General features: G+C 39.3%; 1 protein-coding gene across 1 annotated transcript in view; it reads left to right on the forward strand.

The window, feature by feature from the left end:
- The window catches only part of tmtc2b (transmembrane O-mannosyltransferase targeting cadherins 2b), a 109086-nt gene that overhangs the window by 37507 nt on the left and 50957 nt on the right, over positions 1–20622 (forward strand). The window contains exon 2 of the mRNA XM_061823242.1: positions 11226–11802. Within this exon, the coding sequence (XP_061679226.1) occupies positions 11226–11802 (577 nt within the window). The remainder of the gene's footprint in view (positions 1–11225; positions 11803–20622) is intronic.

A 20622-nucleotide genomic window follows, 5' to 3' on the forward strand; every position in this document is an offset into this window, starting at 1 on the left:
AGAAAATAAAAACTCTCATCTTGCATTGCTTTTAATAGATGCTTTGAAAAAAATTGTTCCGTATAGTTATGTTTCTGTTTTATACATCCATTTCCCCACATTCCCTGTCATATAAAATTTTAACAAAGTACATGTGCTTTTTAGGTTAAAGACCTGCAGTCTTTTATTGTGCTAACTAACATGTGTGCCTTGCAAAATATTTAACCAGATTTTGCTGGAATCATATTTTTGCTAACAATGTTCTTCAAAATTATATTTAAATCACTATTAGAATTCTAGTCCAGCTTCAAAATGATGCTCCCATTCTCCAAAATGCAATTTGTTACCAGTTTAACATTCTTTATAAAATTACAAACGCATGACTCCTCGCATAGTGTCAGTTGATTGAAAGTAAAACCTTGTTTGAACTTGTAAGATTAGATTTTTCTTTCCAGCCATCCAATCAGCCAGCCACTGCATTTTAGTTCCTTGTGGCATCTTCCAAATGCCATACTGCCAAATTGGAGAAGTTGTTGGACCTAGATAAGACTTAAATAGTTTAAAGATCATTTTATAATATTGGAATGGTGGGTGACTGGCTGGCATATCTGTCTCACACTTCTGAGGTCCCAGGTTCAAATCTCACCTTGCATTTGTGGAATTAGAATGTTCTCTGTCATGTCTGCATGTTTTTTTTTTTTTTTTCCTGGGTTCTCCAGTTTCCTCCCACATTCCAAAAATATTCATGAATCAACCTACCATGCGTGATTTTGGGATGTGGGAGGAAACCTGAGTGCCCGGAGAAAACCCACGCAGGCACGTGGAGGACTTGCAAACTCTTCACAGGCGAGGCCAGGATTTAAATCCTGGTCCTCAGAACTGTGAAGCAGTTGTGCTAACCAATCTTATACTGCAACACCATAAATATAGTAGGTAGAAAATATATCAATAACATTTCCCTTTGACATATGATTTTCCCACGGCACTGATAGTAAATACAACCATTCGTCAAAATATAAAATTATTCTATCAATAACACTAGACAGTGATTTATTGTTGAAAGTCAGATATTCTTAATACTGCATTATCAAGTGAGAAATGATAAGCAGTATTGTATTTTTTTATTTCAATGGAGACTTGAACGAGCATTGCTTAACATTAACACAAATGGGGCAGTCCATCTGTTCATCTTGCATCTTTTGTACTATTTCCAACTTCAATTAGCCATGACTAGTCATTGACTGAATTTAACAATTTATAATGAATGTTGAAAAATCACTCGGTTTAGAAACAATCCTGTAATTTGGCTGTTGTAAGTTTAAACATACATAAATGGGCCTCTGCAAAAATGCTAATTAGCACCCTCATGGGGAATGAAACCCATTTGAAACATGAAAAAGCTGTTTTGGTTCCTTGTGGATCTCATGTTTATTCTTGTGCTGTGGGAAGACAGGTTTTAAGCATCCTCTCTGTTACAGATAACGGAAATGGTCTCATTTTAATGTAAACAGTTCTGTTCACTTTTGCAACTGTTTTATTTTTGTGCTTCGTATTGGTACAATCTTATTCCACTGGTTGCCTATTAGAAATCCCTCCCACTGAATCTGTCATACCTCTTTGGAATATAAACACATTATCATTGTGCCTTAACCTGATTTCAGTTCAAATCAGTCCAGTCTATCTCAGAGCAAGTAGGAGTTAATGAGGCAGGAATATCAGCTCTGTGGTGCATGAGTCCAGTCTGTCATAGAAGGCCCTGGAGGAAGACCAAAGCTCCATCAGCAACACTACACACACTCATATGCAGGCAGGCTCCATGTGCCTTCAATTAAGGGCTGGAAGTGGAGCCCAAATGGGGATATTTAAAGAAGTGAGGCAGGCTTTAGAGTGACACAAGAGCACTGGCCTGTTGTGATAGTATCTAATGAGATCACTCAGAGCTGCATCCTTGAATGCTGCCATTCATTAATGCGATGCTTCTTTGTATATACATGCGTGTCCAATTTCACTAAATAAGCTTTCACGCTGTGTTCTGCTGGAAACCTTGTGGTGGCAAGAGACAAACTAAAACAGATCTGCTCTTAATACAGCTAATGAAGGGGCGACTGAGGAATGTGCTTTCCAAGAGCATATCCTTTAGCATTGTCAGTTGTTGTTTAGGGCAGTCTTTAACCCATCGGCTGTTGCTCGTCTTTTGTCTGATTGCACATGGCTTTTAGGTATTAGCCAGAAATCATAAGCTGCTAGGAGTTCAGGGAGCTGGTTTTAGACAGCTTCTTCATCTTTAAATTAAAGAGGATCAGGCCATAAAATGAGACAGCTGTTTCACATACTGAACTTACTGTATAAGATGGTGCATGCAGTAAAGATGTCGCTTTTTTTTTTTTTTAAGCGCCAATGTCATTCTTATAGGTTCTTTGGGCACTTAAAGCACCCATGCAGTAAACATCAGTGAGAGACTGGCTTCTGTGCTGATGTGCCATGATTTAAGATCATCCTTCAGTCGTGGCTTGACTCCCTTATGGTAAAAGCTTTGGGAATAATGATGACAAAAAGGCCAAAGCAAGCAATGCATTCACTTATTTGTAGTCTCTTTGTAAGGACATTCCATCCCACCCTGCTGGTCCCCTCAATCTTGTGGGGGTTGCTTGTTGAACCCCTTGTTGGGTCAAACTAGAATACATTAACACCACGGTGATGGGCAAAGCAGAAAGAGTCCTTGCACACATTGCAGTGCATCCTTCTTCTACACTTATGTCCCTTTCCATGAAAGCGTTCTAAATACGTGAGGAGGAACAAACCAAACAAATTTAGTACTGTGCACAGAAAAGGTTAGACTAAAACACAAAGCCCTCCTGTTGTGAGAGCACTGATTGTTGAGTGGCGCTTCTAACAGAGCCTGGATGACTACCAAAGCATTAGACATGGGTCAGGTTGAGGCTACACAAAAAGGTTGAACACACTGTGAATAAAAAGGCTCTTCTTGTTGGGCCGTGAGCTTTATTTAATAAATCCCATTTGGTTCCTTTTTCTATCTGAATGTTAAAAATAACTAAATTACACTGAGAAATTAGATTTTCTTACCTCTGCCCAGGAGGTCATGTTTTATTATCTCTTTAGTTAGTAACATTATTTATATATACACACACACACACACACACACACTTTACAATGCACATCTGATAAAAAGTGTGATTCTAGGTTTCGGAGGGTATTTTTGTCTGTTTTCAGAGAATCCTGCATTGATCCTAAAGTCTCATATGTAGGAGGTATCGTATACTATTTAGAGTTCATCTAAATGGATGGTGTATGCTCCACTTTGATTGGATTCATACAGATGGACGATACCAACTGTGAAGAATGAAAGCGGCATACTATACCGGAGCGTTTATTGTTCAGCCTGTTTTGTACTTGTACTCCTTGCATTTTGACTCAAACACCTTTGATTTCTACTCCTTACACTTAAAAACCACCTTTGTGGATTTCATTTGTGTTCATTTGGGCTTGTCATTGTTCAGAAACACACACACACACACACACACAAAAAGACATATCCCAAAGTACCGCACCAGAATAGAATGATTTTGATGGTGGTTGGATTCACCATACCTTTCTGACGCCTCGTTCGTGTGTGATCCAACACATCTGCACCACACATACGGTATCACACTTTGAAAGACAGATCATATGTATACCCTGAACATGTGAACTCAAAACAAATGTCCCAACCAAGGAGGGTGATAGCTAGAAAGTTCAGCCAATGCTTGAAATGTTTTTCCTTGCATTGCTTTTACTTTTAAACTTTACCGAGATTAGAAAACATTATTTTTTAGAAATAAACCATGTATGACTGGGTTGTTTGACATTGGCAGAAATGATGCCATCTCACATACAGTCGTACTTCCACCATTAACACCATGGGCAGGTTTTATTTGGACATCAACTTTATACCCTGAGCTTAATTTTTCAACTAATCATCAAAGTATCTTTCCAAATAGATCTTCAATGAACTTATAGGTCAACCACTTGCGAGGCTGTCTCAGTGCTCTCTGCATTTTTGTTGTTGACATCACAAATAGCAGTCTTTTTCGACCTGAAAGTTAAATGTTTTATCCAGTTTACTTTTGTTTCTTTCCCTGTTTGAATAAACAAACACCGCTTTTTTTTTTTTTTACTGCTCTTTACTTTTTATTAAGTGAAAGTGTTGTTCAATAATATACTTAAAAGACGGTGTTTGTGAGAATGGCCTGCAGGAGTGCCACAAAAACTGTATGCTTGCATAAGAACCAAACAGAATGGTTTTTTTTTTTTTCCATGTATGGTCTGCTGACTGATTTATTGGAAGCAGTAATCAGAGTATAGTGTACATCACCCTCCTCCACTCTTCACAAATTGTCCCTGTAATTGGGACCTACACTTAGAACCATCTGTAAGCTCAAACAAACTTTCTTTCAGCTTTTTGATGCCCCTAAAAATTGTAAAATACTTCTTTAGAAAGATTAAACTCTGGACAGTCATGACTGTAATCTTTATTTTATAACAGAAAATTTGAAATAAAAGTGAGACGTCAAGTGAATTTTAAAGTATACTCGCGAACACACATTTTCCAGACCTAATTTTAGGAACTGTTTATTTTTTTTGACGAAAAGTGGAGTCAAGCATTACAAGTCTATTTCATTTTCTAATTTCTGACGTTTCTTTTTCAAACAGTACAGTGGATTTAAGGCCTCAGCTGGATGTTAGCAAATCAATCATTTCATGTGTCCCAGGCAACACTGCACTATGGGATGCAATGTTGGGCTGCCAGGATTAAATCCCGCTCTGCCAGACTGGTTGGTTGGTGTTTGCTGGGTAGCTTTTAGGCTGATGATCAGCATTCATGCCGTGCCCTTCTTTTATGATACCAGTGCCTGATGAGGGCTGCTAGGCAGCAGCCCCAGACTCTGTGTCTCTCTAGCCTCATGTTTTTCTGTCTACTGTGCCATGAAATGTGCGTGAGTGTTTCATTGTGTGATTGTGCCAGTAGAGCATGGCAAATATCCTCCCTGAGGGGATGGTTCTTTCAGATGTTCACATTTTAAGTATCTGGACGAATTGGGCAGAGTTGTAAAACAACACCCCATGATCAAAGTGTAGTTTCAAAAATACGTAAATCTTGTATCTACGAGTTCTATATCAGAGGTGCCACAACTTCTATGTCTGTGAGCTGCATACAGTAAACTTGAGGGATGTATGGGCCACTTTGAAATTGTCCAATTTTTATTTATTAAACATGCTGAATCCATGGCAATGTTATTTTGCCTTCATATATCGTAGATTGCAATCTTGTTATTTTAAAAAGATGTTACAAATTTTCTGTTAACAGTAATCTGACAAATTGTTCAGGATTATTTTAGAATTTCAGGGTGACATCTCATCAGAATAGATCCACCCCATATGAAGAATCAAATCAACAAGTGTAAGCTTTCACTTTTTAAAGCATGAATATGATTAATGGGATGGGATGTTTTGCTTCTGAAATGGAATTATTTTCATTCCTGGGATGGAATTTTGGTCCTGTTTTATTTTTGTTAACATTTTGCGTATTTGCATACATAAAAAAGCTTAATTTAAAAAAAATTGATTATTAATAGTAGTTAACAACAGGAAACAGATCTGTGGTTACCAGTACTTTTTTTTTTAATATTCTCTTATTGTTGATGTGTACAGTGTGGATATTTGTGTGTTTTCAGTCAGGATATTATTTGGTGACACTGAGCTAGCTCATAACTGCTCCTTGTGTCTTTAATTGACCTCTGCCATCTGATTTTTTTTTTTATTTCCTCCTTGTTATAACTTTGTTATTCCAAACATTCTTGAGATTCTAACACTGAAGTTATCAATTACTATGTAATCAACACAGAAATTATGTTTTGAACATGAACCAAAACTAATTTGGAACAGAACCCTTGTGTTTTTTATTCTCTTTTGTTGATCTTGTCTGATAATATCAATGTTGATGATTAGATTTTGTTTTGTTTGGCAACCATTGTTTTGGATCTGTCTATTTCCTCCCCTATAAAGCTTAATTTGTCTCAGTGATTGTTCCATCTGTTTTTTGGGGGGGAGCTTTTAATTTGTCACCTACCAGATTAACAATGATAAATGTTTTTTTTTTATATATACTATTCCACTGTTCCTATCACGCCGTGAAAATATTCCAACATGTGAGAACAACACACAATAATTACAGATTTACGAATGAAGATGTAATTGGCAAATTGAAACAGACCATTAACATCAATGGCCTTTTTGCGTGCACATGGGAAGAAACATTAGACAAAAGAGCTTTCCGGAAAGACTTAAATGAATGAGCTGACACGGTGGTCATCTAAAAATACCACTGTGCTCACCGTCTTTCAAATGTTAAAGCTGTGATGACACATGCACCGTTGGCAGACTCAGGACCGCCATCCATCCATTTTCCAAGCCGCTTATCCTCACCCCAAACTCCGATAATTCGCTCTTTTAACACATTCACATTTTATATTTGTCTATGTATGCAAACGTTTAAACCTTTCCTCAGTTCAGAACAAATCAGAAGTGCCTTGACTAGTTTCAGCCCATTAGTTTTGTCTCAACTATTTCAAACCCTGTTTACTCACTATTAATACAACACAATCAACTAATCTATTATCAGGCAGCATGGTGTACTAGTGGTTAGCATGTCTTTCTCACAGTCGAAACATTAGGGCCTCCTGTGTAGAGTACATTTATTCTCTGTGCTTTTCAAGAGTTTTCTCCTGCATACTCCAGTATTTTTCCCCAGCCCCCCAAACAAACTTGCTTGGTTAGCTTTTTTTGTGTGTGTGTGTATGTGTGTCCTGTTCGGCTGTTAGATTAAGCAGAATAGTGAATCTGCGTCCCCGTTATACCGGAACAATTTTACTGTGTCACAGTGGAGTTTTTGAGCTTCCTCTGTAAATTCTTCTTAATTTGAAATTTTATTGAGGATCAGAGTGGATCAGTCAAACAGAACAGAATTTTTAGAGGGGTGAGAGAAACAAGATAGGACAAGAGAAGAAGCATACAAGACAAGGATCGTGAACCGGGCTATGCAACTGGAATGTGATGAGAATGAATTATAGAAGTCTATATGATGGGAATGTAAGCAGGGTGATACATAAACTCTTCATGTATACATGAGTTATTTGTTGCAATAAGTGAGTAGTCCCCTACCCAATAAAAGAATCCCGGGGGTGTGTGGCTTTGGACACATGCAAGTGAATTCGCCCCATTGTGGATACAAAAAAAAAAAAAAAAAAGGTCCTATAATTGCTGTGTCTGCAACAGAGAGGCAAATGACCTCACCCAATCAAACGAGGATGGAAACCGGGACTCAGGGTGGTCCGCCGCGCCCCCCCCGCGACACAATGCCTCCCCTTACCCCTCACCCAACCACCCCCGTCCATCACTCCCTCCCACCAATAGTCCACGAAAAACTGGAAGCACCCCACAACCTCCAGGGCCCATGATGCGGCCAATCCCAGCCGAGCCCGAGGATGGGAAAATGTCCCTTGTTTGTTGGAAAGGCGGTCGGGTAGGGGCACCCGACAAGAGAATGATGAGGGCGGAAAAACAGGAAGCAGCCACGGGGCATGAGAGTGAAGACCCCTCATGATCAGTTAACTTAAAAGTCTAACTTGCCCATTTGTGTTTATGTGAGTGTTAATGGATGTTTGGGTACTTGGGCAAAACGATTCACTGGCGACCAGTGTATGGTGTTGTCTGGACTATGGTCTACCTCGTCCAAAATCAGATGGAATAGGCTCCAAGTTATATGTGAGCCTAATCGAGACACGTTGTTTAGAAAATAGGATAGAATATCTGTTATGCTTGTCATTAAACAGAGTAGATTAAAAACACACATCATGGTTTGGCTATGGTCATGATAGTTTTATGCTGCAAAATTGCCATCTTTTTGAAGTCTACAAGTTTGCTTGGTTGCAGCCTCATTTCTGCAAATGCTAAATAAATCCGGTATTATACAAATGTTTTGAGGAAAAATAAATAGTCTGTTTTTTGTAGGAATGTCTTAAATGTTCTTGAGCTTGTGTAGTTTTGTGGATATCGGAAGAAGAGTGTCAAACCTCAGGATCATTACAACAGACTGCATGCTTCCCTTTTCGGCCTCTATTTTTGGTCACGTCGCGTAGACATTGTCTAAAAATAATGAGGAAATGTTTGAAACATTTTAAGGTTAACCACAGCAATCTCAATTATTGTGCACTGCATTTGCATGATGTTTTCAGCCACAGAAGGTGCATGTGATAGCAATAGTTCATAGTGTGGTTTTCTCAAAATAGGTGGCTCATATTGGATGTTTGTCTGCATCTGACAGTACCTAAGTATAACTTGCACATTCGCAGTCATCCAGCCCTCAAAGGCCAACTGCACTTTTTTCTTGTTTCACATTTCATTCAAATGTTTCTTCAGTTTGAATCCTCAAAAATGAGGGAGAAGCCTTCTGGGTATATAATATCCACGTATGACAGCAAAGAACAAGTTCTATTCATATAAATCTTTATGCATTACTGCTTTTAAAAAAATGCCTTATCCTTTGATATAAACTTGTTATAGTATCAGTCTCTGACAGAATGAGCCGCAAGATTTAGATTTAGATGATTTGTGCAGGGTTGAAGGCCGGATGCAATAAGGGAAAGACAGGTTTGGATGACCACATTATGAAGATGGAAGATATATGTTCTTTCTTTGGATCTTGTCTTGTCAGAGATCTTGTTCCTATGGGAGTCTGTGAACAGGCGCTCGGTTGGGCAAGGAATGTGCTCCTGGCTGGAAAAAGGTTTTCAGTGCACATAGAGGTCCTCCCTGCCTCCGGTTCAACTGAGAAATGAGCCGAGCCGGTAGCTGAAACTCAATCGCTCTTCCCAGCTGGGCTTTAAGGGTAGAAGAGCATGGCCTGGCAAGCAAGTCACGCTAACTCACAGTTGTTTTGTGATTTGCATTACATTGCAAAGTGTTTCAATTCTATGCCATCCTTCAGAGATGTTACGGTGTTGGTTATGAGGTTCCAACTATTTTCTGTTCTAAGCTCTGATGTTCTATTTCTGTTACACAGGTGCCTGCCAATGAGATAAAGTCTCAGTCGTTAAAGAGCCAATCTAAGAAGTGTGCCTCATGCAAGACAACTCATGAAGCCAAAGCTATAAACACAGTTGGGTTTGGACAGACTGGCATGGACTTTTGTCTTTGCTTTGATGCCAGAAAATGCATTGAGGTTTTGTGGCAATACATAAGTCACTGGATTCTCCATGGTGCGCAATGGAAAAAAGAACACATTTGACTCTAAAAAGGCTATAAGATGTAACTGAGCCTTATTGCCTCTTATGTGAGCATCTTGTACCGAAATGAATACTTTTCTTGACAAATAGGCTAAAGAAAATATACGGGTATATATTAGTCCTATTGTGGAGTAGTGTCCTTTTAAGTCTTCTTGTGGACGACTGAAGCCTCCATCAGTAGACAAGTTTACGTGTGGACATTCAAGGCATTTCCATTACATCTCCACTGAGTAATTCACAATGTCTTGAGGCATGGTAGTATTAATTTCCTTTTGATCCATCGTCAAGTAGCTGTTTCTACCCAGTTAGCTATATGTATGCTTGGGTGGATAGTATTGCAATTCCTCCAGAATTACATCAAACTTAACAGAAATCTTCTTCAGCAGCAGATTTGTAGGTTTCCAAAATAAACTTTTGTGTTTAAGATTCCATGGGTGGAAGAGGAACTGGCACTCTTTTGTACATGTGAGTTCATTCACATGATTTTTATAATTATTATGCACAATATTTATGCATATTAATTAAAAGTAACTTTAATGTGAAAAATAACTTTAAGATAAAGCTTTACGCCAGAAATGTAATACTAACCATCCACATAATGATTGAATTGGGAACAAATTTTTGTTGTCTTTTGGTGCACCGCCTTATAATTAAAGCATTTTGAGTCAAATTTGTCAGCATAGTAATAGAGAAGTTTATTTTCCTCTTGTCAACGCATAAACTGTCTACAACCCTCTTTTGTTCCTCTTCAAAATTTCCTTGAAAAATAGCGTTAATTTGCATCTTGTTGCATCTTTTCCATAAGGAGTTTTCTTTTTGCACCCAGCTGTCTTCAAGCTAATTGACTTTGTTAATTTGAGCGCCTCTGATCCATGTTACAACCTTGATCGGGTTCTCTTGGCTTGTTCTCACTTGCCATGTCCCATCCGTCTCACCTAGTTCTAACACCTCTGTGAGGCTCCAGTTGACTTCCATCCCCTTGAGGATGCTCATGCTAGTGCCTTCAAATCATCTGAGCTCCCATGGCCGAGTGATGTATAGGTCAACTGTCACACACAGCACTGTTTGTCAGGAATGATGGACTAAACATGCAATACCTCCTGCTGGGATTAATGTCCCTCCCCGTTCCCCTCCCATGACCCTAGCTGACAGTCCTATCCCACCCCCCTTTCAGCTTACTGACACTCACACAGCTTGTGGCTGATGTACTAGTGTTCAGACAGGTCATAGAGGCCCATCCCAAAGAGTACAAAAGTCAAAGTGGCTCCCTTTTTAGCATCCTTGCCTGCTGACAGAAGCTCAAAGTACATGTTTGGGTTTACCCTTTTGTTTAGAATTGCCTTCAACTGTGTACTGTATATCATTCTATAATGCCACCATTGCTGCTTTTTAAACATGCAATCCTCTGCATTTGGCAGGAAAATAACTGTTGACCATCACCACATCATCTTTTCTATAAAACTAATTTCTGCCATTGTGGCATTCCCCTACTGTGTGCCTGTATTTGTTTGTGGTCATGGGTGTGGCACTCTTGCCAAATCCCAAAGTGCACAGCTGTTAAGTGCTGTGGCTGTGGTGGCAAAGCTCTCTAGAAGTTAAGGCTCAACCTTGGCTCCCTCGACAGATAGAAAAAGTTCATTTGATTATCTTTATTGTCCAGTGCATTCTTAGAGAATCCACAGAAAGATCCATTTAACACAGTTTTCAGGAATACATAAATTGAACATGTCAGGGCAGGAAAGTTGCCTTGCAGTGAAGCAGTTTGACAAGAACTGACATATAGGTCAAGGTTCAGTACTCCATTTAACGTAAATGTAATCTACCAGTCTACAGCGTAAACCGCATCACTTATTTTAACTCAAAGTTGGTTTTAAACCTTTTTTTTTTCTTTCTGTCTCTCTGCAGCCGTGCAATCAAGACCAATCAGGACCTGCTTTCAGAAACACCCTGGACAAATATCTTCTATGACGACTTCTGGGGCACCTTGCTCACACACAGTGGCAGCCATAAGTCTTACCGCCCCCTCTGCACCCTCTCCTTCCGTCTCAATCATGCTGCTGGTGGGCTGGATCCTTGGGGTTACCACCTGGTCAATGTCGTATTCCACGGGGCAGTGACTGGCCTTTTTACACGGCTTGCTCACCTGCTGCTTGGAGGAGGCTTATGGACCCTCCTGGCCGGCCTGCTATTCGCCTCTCACCCCATCCACACAGAGGCAGTGGCGGGTGTTGTGGGCCGAGCCGATGAAGGAGCTGCCATGTTCTTTTTGCTGTCCCTGCTGTGTTACATGCATTACTGTAAGCTGCGGGGCAACACTGGAACACTGCGGCTTGTGGCTTGGTTCCTTGGAAGTCTGGGCTGTGCTGGATGTAGCATGCTGTGGAAGGAGCTAGGAGTGACTGTGCTGGCCTTATCGGCTCTCTATGACGTCTGCATTTTGCATAGGCTCAAACTCCGACAGGTTGTCATGCTTCTGTACAAGGTAAACAATATTCTTCATTGCAACGTACATGGCTTACTCACAATGTCTGATTTCATGTTCATGTATTATATAAAAAAATAATTATACATCCCTACAGGTATCAAGTAGACTTGGGGCAAAACATCATTATTGTGATTCATCATATCGTTTTCTCTTGCAATACAGTACAGTAGCATCACAGATTAATATTGTAATGGTCCACTGACCAAGTACTTAATACAGTACAATGGTTGGGACTTTTTGATATATCAAAACAGTTGCCTTGCAGATGCTAGTTGACTGGGCACCTCCAAAGTCGTAGGATTAAAGTAATATTTTGTATTGGCAACATAATGATCGATTACTAATTTTGGTCCAATGGGTTTGACTGTGCTTAGTCAAATCTTTTTGTTTTTCTTGGGACATGACTAAGATTAACTTGCAGTCTGTTAAAGGGCACGATTTCCATGCCCTGATTACCCACCAACTCTGACACTGTACTGTGTTAAGATGACTAACGGCAGCATTAAACTTAATGCGGTGATTCATGTGAAATCCCTTGGGCATGTCTGTGCATTTTATATAAACATTTATTTTTTACTTCTAGAAAAAAAACATGATTTAAAAACTGTGATTGCTAAAATGATGGGCTATTGAAAAAGAAGGAGTGGGCTTTTCAATTTGTTCATCTATTTTGAAGCACCTGAACATCACGCCACCATTATCCCTGCAGCACCTGTCACAAGTATTTACCGTTGTCTGTTTGGTATTCAGGAACACCATGCTTCTCTGCACACCCTAGAAAAATGCAGTGAGACGTCTGCATAACTAGTTCTTGAGCAGCCAATATAAATGTTCATATATCGGATGCATACGCAAAGAACACAGCATGTTTTTCACCAAGGAGAGATTTACCTGGAAAATATTATTTCTTTCAGTGGTCTTTATTGTGTGGAAATGAAGCTCAGTGCTGAAGTCTTATGTCTGCAGCGTTATCTGACTTTGTGTATCCTCTGGAAGGTGTAGTTTCCAGAGAGTTCGTGCATCTACTTCATGATATCACGTGACTGCCCATATTGCCGGTCAAACAAAGCATTGTTGCACTTTAATTCCATTGAGACGATACAAAAATATGTTTTCTAGCACGACATCCAGAGTTTTGTCTGATACCGTTAAGCATTTAGAAGGTGATAATTAATGAAAGGAACGTGAAAAAACACAAAGGCATTGAGGACCCATATTTAATGCCGAAGATGTTTCCACCGATAAGAAAGTGGACTGTTAACCTGCTTCCACTTGCATTGAACAACTGGATATACACATGTATCGGGTAAGTAAGTCGTCGCGATTTACTCAGAAGAGTTTGACAGCATAGAGAAGTCTGTACGCATACAAATACTTCGTTACTGGATCTGTTCTCAATCAGGAATTAATCCCACATAGTAATGGACCCACTCAAATGTTTTCAATACAAATACCAATATTTAAATAAGTGACCCCTGGTTTTACACAAACTCGCATTCATTAACTTTGACTGGGAAAAAAATTTAGGACATGGAGTCGTCTCGTCCATACACAGAAGAGTATCACTGCCACACGTTAACCTCCGTTAAAACCTCTCTGCAACAGATGGTTTATTTTCCTTTTTTAAATACGCATTGTTCTCAAATGAGTCAACTTGGCATTATAAATACTTCTTGGTAAATTGAGATTGAGAAGAAGAATTCCTACCTGTAATGAAGTGATCGCCACACAGGCGTGTGTATTTGGTTGGGCACCATCGATCATGTTATCATCTTTTTTGGTCTTTTCAGATGGTATTCAATACAAATACCAATATTTAAATAAATGACCCCTGGTTTTACACAAACTCACATTCATTAACTATGATTGGAAAAGAAAAAAAATAGAACAGGAAGTCAGCTCCTCCGTACACGGAAGCGTATCGCTGCCACACGTAAACCTCTCTGCAACTGATGGTTTAATTTTCTTTTTTTGACTACACATTGTTCTCAAATGAGTCAATTTGGCATTATAAGTACTTCTTGGTAATGTGAGATTAAAAATAATTCCTACCTGAAATGCAGTGATCGGTACACAGGTGTGTGTTGGGTTGGGCACCATTCATCACATTTAATTGTCGAAATCCATCGATCTTTTCTGGAAATTTTCAGCTAGTATGCTATAGAATTGTCACGACCCATCGGAACGGAGGTAGGACCCAAATACAGGATTCATCAGATGCAAGGTAGTTCGAGGAAAAACGTTTATTATTAGAAGGTCGGGGATCGGGCAGGCAGTTAGGTGCAGCAGCGGTAGTTGGGACATCGGGCAAAGAGAACAGGTGAGCGGGCAGGCAGGAGTCGGTGCACGGGAGAACGATCAAGGCAGGCAGAAGTGTCAAAGGAGTCAGGCTTACGGAGTCGGTCGGAGAACAGGCGAAGGCCGGTACACACGTGTTGACGATCAGGGATACGAGAGTGCTGGAACGGAACATGAACCTCAACGATCTGGCGGAGCACCAGTCGTCGTCGGGGTCCTATATATACATGGGATAATCAGCCCGCATGAGGCGCAGGTGTGTGCCTCCCAATTACCGCGAGCGCGCAGGCACCCGCACAGCCCGGGCTGGAGCGGCAGGATCATGACAAGAATATTGAATATCTTTGAATATCTGTCTCGTCTGTTGTGAAAACCAACATCGCAACAGGTCCCCGAGCAATGTAGATATTCTCCTCCATTTCAATGTCTCCCAAAATGTCCAGCAGCTCTGTTTGACCGGCTATATGGCGCTGCGAAAATGGTAACGTCACGTGCACGAACTCTATTGCACTCCAAGGCGGCAAGGCAAGATTGAAATAATATTTGTTAGTTCAACCTTTCTTGGAAAAAAGAATGCCTGCTGTTTCATTTCTGGATGAGGTCAGGGCCTTTTTATTTTTTTATTTTTTAATAAATTTGCCATTGTTGTTCAAACGTTTGACAAGGTCCCCGGAAACGGATTCATGTTCTCAATTTCACCATGCTGTTATTGCAATGATATTGACTTCCAAGTTAGACTGAGGGATTGGGTTGAAGTTGGGAGTGTTTCCACTTAAAGCAATGACTGGTGGTACTCTATGTTGACAACCTCAGGCAATGTGTTGCTGCGACTGTTTTCAGCTTAGGTCTGCATGTCATCCAGTCTAAATTTTGTGCACTCAATTGCAACTTCAACCAAAGAGAGTGTCGTGTGTAATATTAGAGGAAAACTGAGGTTAAAGCTCACAGTGGGTAACTTTGCTTTGAGACAAAAAAGGAATTGTGTGGCTTGTCACACTTGAAAACGACTGCTTCTCATTCTGTAAGAGAGAGCGCTCTAAGTCAATTGTGAGAGTGATTTCTTACAGTTTAGTGTTGCACTGACATTTGTCATGATGAGAACATGTTATTTCACTACATCACAGATTATATAAAAAGACGTCCAAACAGAGTGCTGTCATCATCTCTAAAGTGGCTTTTTTTCTGCCCGTCTGCTCACATGTAGGCCACTAACTTCCCTAAGCAAATGCATCAATGGGAAAGGTTCGTTGTAACATTTATGATCTGCAATAACATTCACCACGGAACCTTTTTTTGGATCCTCAGTGGACTGAAATTTTTCTCCAGTCAGACTGGAGCGTCTGGCTAGATGCGTGACGGACAGACCGCAGTCAGTTGGCACTGCCTTTTATTACACCGATTCTCACTCAGCTGAAGTAGTTTCACATTTAACTCTGCGAATGGTAGAAGGGGTCCGTTTATCTGATTGTCTCTCCCGTTGAATTAGAGTAGTGGTTCATATGAGCTGCAAATCTTTCATCGCCCTTTGTAGCTTCAGTAACGTAAATAGTTGAGGAGCATCATTTGGTAGCCTCTTCCACACTCCTTGTCAAAGCTTTTTTCAAAGTTTTTTCCACCGAGAGGGTTCCGACATGAAAAAGAATGCTTACACTATATGTTGGAACGGAGCTGTGTACATCCCACACTCTTGTCTCCTTCCCAGTTGAATTGAAAGCAATTATCAGATACATGATTTTTTTTTTTTTAGATCACCCTGGACAAGGGTGCTGAGATTATTAATTATTGTTTTATATAGTAACAATTCACAACAAGTGTTGTCAATCTACTTTTTATATGGAGGCGGTCTGCAGTAGAACCATGGTTCTCTCTGAGCAAACATTCAGCAAATGCAAGGAAAATAACACCCTCTCTTGGAGAAACTGACACGTGTGTGCAAGTAATCATTTAGTCACTGCTCGAAGGAATTTATGCAAACTGCAGTGCACTACTTGCTACCAGGGGTGGTTCTGTAGATTCAGTCTGAAGAACTCTATAGACTGAAGAACAGCCAAGCTAACGTATATCTGCCTCAAATTCAAATGGGTTTACATTTGCTAAACTGACTGTTAATAGGCTGCTATTGTATTTTTGTATATTTCTCTACAAGAAGAACACCTATATACCTTGTTTTTTGTAGACTTTCCCCAATCACATCATGTAAATTTTAGCTGGTACCTATTGAATGAAAGAGAAATATGTTTTTAAATTTTGTGTATTCTAGCTAAAGCTCACAAAGTGACATACTAAACCTGAGATTCAAAGATATTGCCAAATGTTACAGCAATAGCTTAGTTTTAGATTATACAATGTAAGGTTTTGCACTTGTATGGTGTAAAAAAGACAAGAGGCAGAAAACCGCATCCACATAAGTGCTGGGATTCCACAAAAATGCTTTTTATTTACTCAGAAAATTTATATGAAATCTGATGTTTTCATAGTTTAACCTGGAGGAAGAACAAGGATGTTGGTATTGTTGTATCAGTAGAAAAATCTAATAATACATCTCTTATTTATCATCAGAGAAAGTAGAAATGTTGGTCTGAGGACACTTTTGTGTGTCTCCTAACCCAGACTCCACAATATAATTTCTAAATCTGGGCCCACACCCAGGTTTCCTTCAGTGAATGTCAAGCTGACATGCTTTATCTCTTCACACCTCCCATTTTCTGTTCACACTTTGGTTGTTAGTACAAGGTCAATGCTTGAGGCGTGTGTGTTGTGTCTGATTGGTAGCAGACAGAGGTTACCTAGACTGTGAGGACTATGAGAAAAACTTACACAATATAACCAATTTCACATATTTCAAATGTATTTACTATTAAAAGTGGTTTTACTAAAAAAAGTGGTTAACACACTTAAACAATAACAATGTAATGTAATAAAATAATATGTAATATAATGTAAAAACATTGTAAAAAAAAAACATTTTTGAGCTGCTCTGCGATTGCTTAACTTTGTAAATTGTCATTTAGTTAAAACAGAATTCATTGATTAAAACTATAGTAAATTTTATTTTTTTTATTTCTCATTTCCATTGATTTACACTTCTGTTAAAGTTAAGATGGTGTGTATATTTATGAACTGCTTGAAGATTTTATGGTGGTAATAGTTTGACTGCAGATTGTTTGTAAAAAAAAAAAAAAAAAAAAAATCACAATCCAGGGCAAAATATCGTGAGCAAGTATCAATTAATAGTTTTTCATTTTATATGAACATAATAAACATTTACCATTTACTATCGAGCCTATATACACAATGGAAAAACTGAATCATGATTTAGTGGTCCAAGCAATAACAGGGCATTCAAATAATTCTACTACCTTCTTCTAATTCACTTGTTTGAAAGTTGAGCTTTTTAGAAAGTATGTGTCTCCATACATGTGGTGTAAATGTAGCACAGCATTTCAGAAAATGAACATCATACCAATAATCCAAGCTTGGTGGTGGCATGACCTTAAAAAGGCTGTGCATGCTTGGAATAGATGTGAAAGACAAGATGCCATTTACAGAAAATGCTTGATTTCAGTTGTTGCTGCTGAACCTGGCCCAACCAATTATTAAGTTCAGGAGACCATTACTTTTTCAAGGCACTTTATTTACTCATTTTGGATTCACAAGTATGACTCCTGATGAAAACTATACATTGTATACTTTAAGAAAAAATAAGCATCAGGAATTAATTATATGTGTAACAAATGTGTAATAAATAGGTGTTAAAGATCTTTGCTCTTTTTAAATTAAAGAAACAGTAGAAGCAAATGGGAAAAAAATACCGTAGTTACAAAAAGTTACATTTCCACAAACTGAAATCCCTACATAAAGTTATGACGTTTTGGATGAGGTAAAGGGAAAAAGAGGCCACAGAGGCATGATGCAGTATTCTTACCTGAGGGTTCACAGATGCTCTTTCATGCTCTACTGGCTTGTACCAGTGTGATAGATTGGGTTCAGCAAGCAACCCCTGCCCTCAGCCACCTGCTTGCTACGTGGAGATACACTCCACTGCTTCTGTTTGTGAGAGCAAGATGGGATGCATAATGGAAACTCATAAATAAAAAAACAAAAGTGGGCTTTGCTTGTACTGAATGGATATGGAAGTGAGCCCCTTCCCAATGAGTTCATTCTGAATTATTTCCACTGGCAGTGTATAAAACGCCTTTTTGGACCTGTGGATGTCATAGCTCTGTAGCAAGCAACCTCTTCAGTGGAAAGTGACATGCTTGCCAATGCACTAAACTTAGCCAATTCAAAGAGAAGGTAAAAATAGAAAATTAAAGAGTGAAATATTTTTTAAAAATAAATTTAAAAAATTGAAATAATTCCCAATGTTGCAGCTGTGGTCTCTTTTTCCAGAATCAATAACATTGGGTTATGTAAGACCTCAATCACAGAATGGAACATCCCACATCGCCATTGTCCATCTTCACTAATCCACTGCTTGTCTTGTTTTTGTTTTTCCATTAGACCTTAGATCTTCTACAAGGAAGAATTGACTTCCACATAAACAGTAAAGCACTTACCGTATTTACTTTTAATATAATTGAGACATACTTAAATGTCAACTCTTTCTTAACTCTTATCTGCAAAGGTTGAATCAGGGCAACTGGACTCCTTGTTTGTTCAGGATGTTTCAGCTTTGTCCCAAGAAGCTTCTTCAGTTCTAAATTTTTCAGGTGTGACATCCCATAGGGCGTGATCCCCCATTGTTAAAGGTAGAATGTATTTAACAAACAACAAGACCAGTTGGCTCAATTACCCCTTTGCAGACTACAGTACTTAATGACCTAGATGACTGACAACCTTTCCAAACATCTCAATACATATCTTGTCTTTTTGTTTGTAGGCCCTCACTCAGCGTTTGGTCAATTTGCAATATTTGGATCACTCTGCTTAAGTTGCCCCTATTTATTGTGAAGCATGTATGGAGGTTAAAACAATGGAATGAATTTGGTACAATGTTTATAGAAAATTTAATGAGATGTAACAAGGGAATCTACCAGGGGAACAATGGAAGAAAGAAAACACTAAGGACAGACAAACATTGGAAAAGGTCTGGAGTAAGTGTGCATTGATAATACATAGAGATGAGGGTTCCTATTCTCATGAATTTAAACCCAAATATGGACTAACTTGTACTTTTAGTAGACCACATGGACTTACGTACATGGATCACAATTTAGGCAGGTGAGTCGATCTCACAAATGTTTGGCCAGGCCGGTCCGCACTGGGGGACAGGTAGGTTTGGCAGGTAAAGAAGAAGGGGGAAAAAAAAGAGCAGGAGAACAAAAACTTCCCTGGCAAGGTGCCCAGAACCCTTCAGTCACTATTCACAAGATATTTGGACCTGACGTGTGGTGTTTGATGTCTCCTCGTCACTTCGTGGTACGAGGTGGGTTGTCCTAGCCCAGCAGGTTTTTGGCAAGTTGATCGACTGAGAGCTAGCGCTCAACAAAGGAGCTCCCGCCTTTGTGGGCAGCCCCCAAGAGGTTGGTTCCCTCCCATTTTCCACCTCAGGGGCCGGCAGGGAAGATAGACCACCTCTGAAAGTTATTTTTCCATTTCAGGATTATTTTGTTTTAAAACCATTGGGATAAAATATGAATTGGATTTCAGATAGAGACAATTTTCAAGCCTTTCATTCTCACACACACAAATCCTCTCTAGTTCCTCTAACGAATGAAGTGTATTTGGTTTTGAGAACATTGTAGTATTTGTAACGTGGCATTTGTGTTGTGTGAGTGTACATCTCATGCGCTTCATTTGATGAACTTGACATCAGACATTCACATTTGGAGAAATAGTCACTAGTAGTGCTACTGTGATCGTACCGCTAGTGGCATTCATGGAAAGTTCTTAAAATATTCAATATTCAAGTCCAGTGAAGATTCTGATGAGTTCATTCGGGGTTTCAGTAGCTTTTCATTACCTGTGCATTTCGCTAGTGCTCCATCCATTGTCCCACATAGAAGGATGTCACTGAAAACAACAACAGACAAGGTTTGCCTTAGATGTCTTGTCTACGCAGACGGACTCGGCGGGGCAGCCGAGACTGTGGGTAATGCGTGTCATCTTTTCTGTCGTGCCCCTTACATTTGTTTTACATTGTGAACCATCTAGCCTTGACAGTAATATACTTAAAACTACCAGTTTGTAAGAGTGTAAGACTACACCCACTGTGCTCTTTCTGAATACATCTCAATTAAGTTTTGGTTCATTTGTTCATTTTATTTCACGTTATTGACGAACATTGTCCGTCGGAAGACACTGGATCCATTTAGCAATATGTTGAATTAAATTCTTTGGATGAATATTTTTATTGAGACTGATTTACAGTACTTCTGTGAAATTTTGACAATTGTTTAATTCTCCACAGATGTCAGGGAACACAATAGAAACAAGCAAGCGCTCATATTCTATAAATTTCCATGAACATTTCTTGGGTTTGACAAGCTGATTAAATTATAATGATTCTGAATATTA

Source organism: Syngnathoides biaculeatus, chromosome 6, assembly GCF_019802595.1.
Source record: "Syngnathoides biaculeatus isolate LvHL_M chromosome 6, ASM1980259v1, whole genome shotgun sequence".
In the NCBI taxonomy this organism is placed as follows: Eukaryota; Metazoa; Chordata; class Actinopteri; order Syngnathiformes; family Syngnathidae; genus Syngnathoides; species Syngnathoides biaculeatus.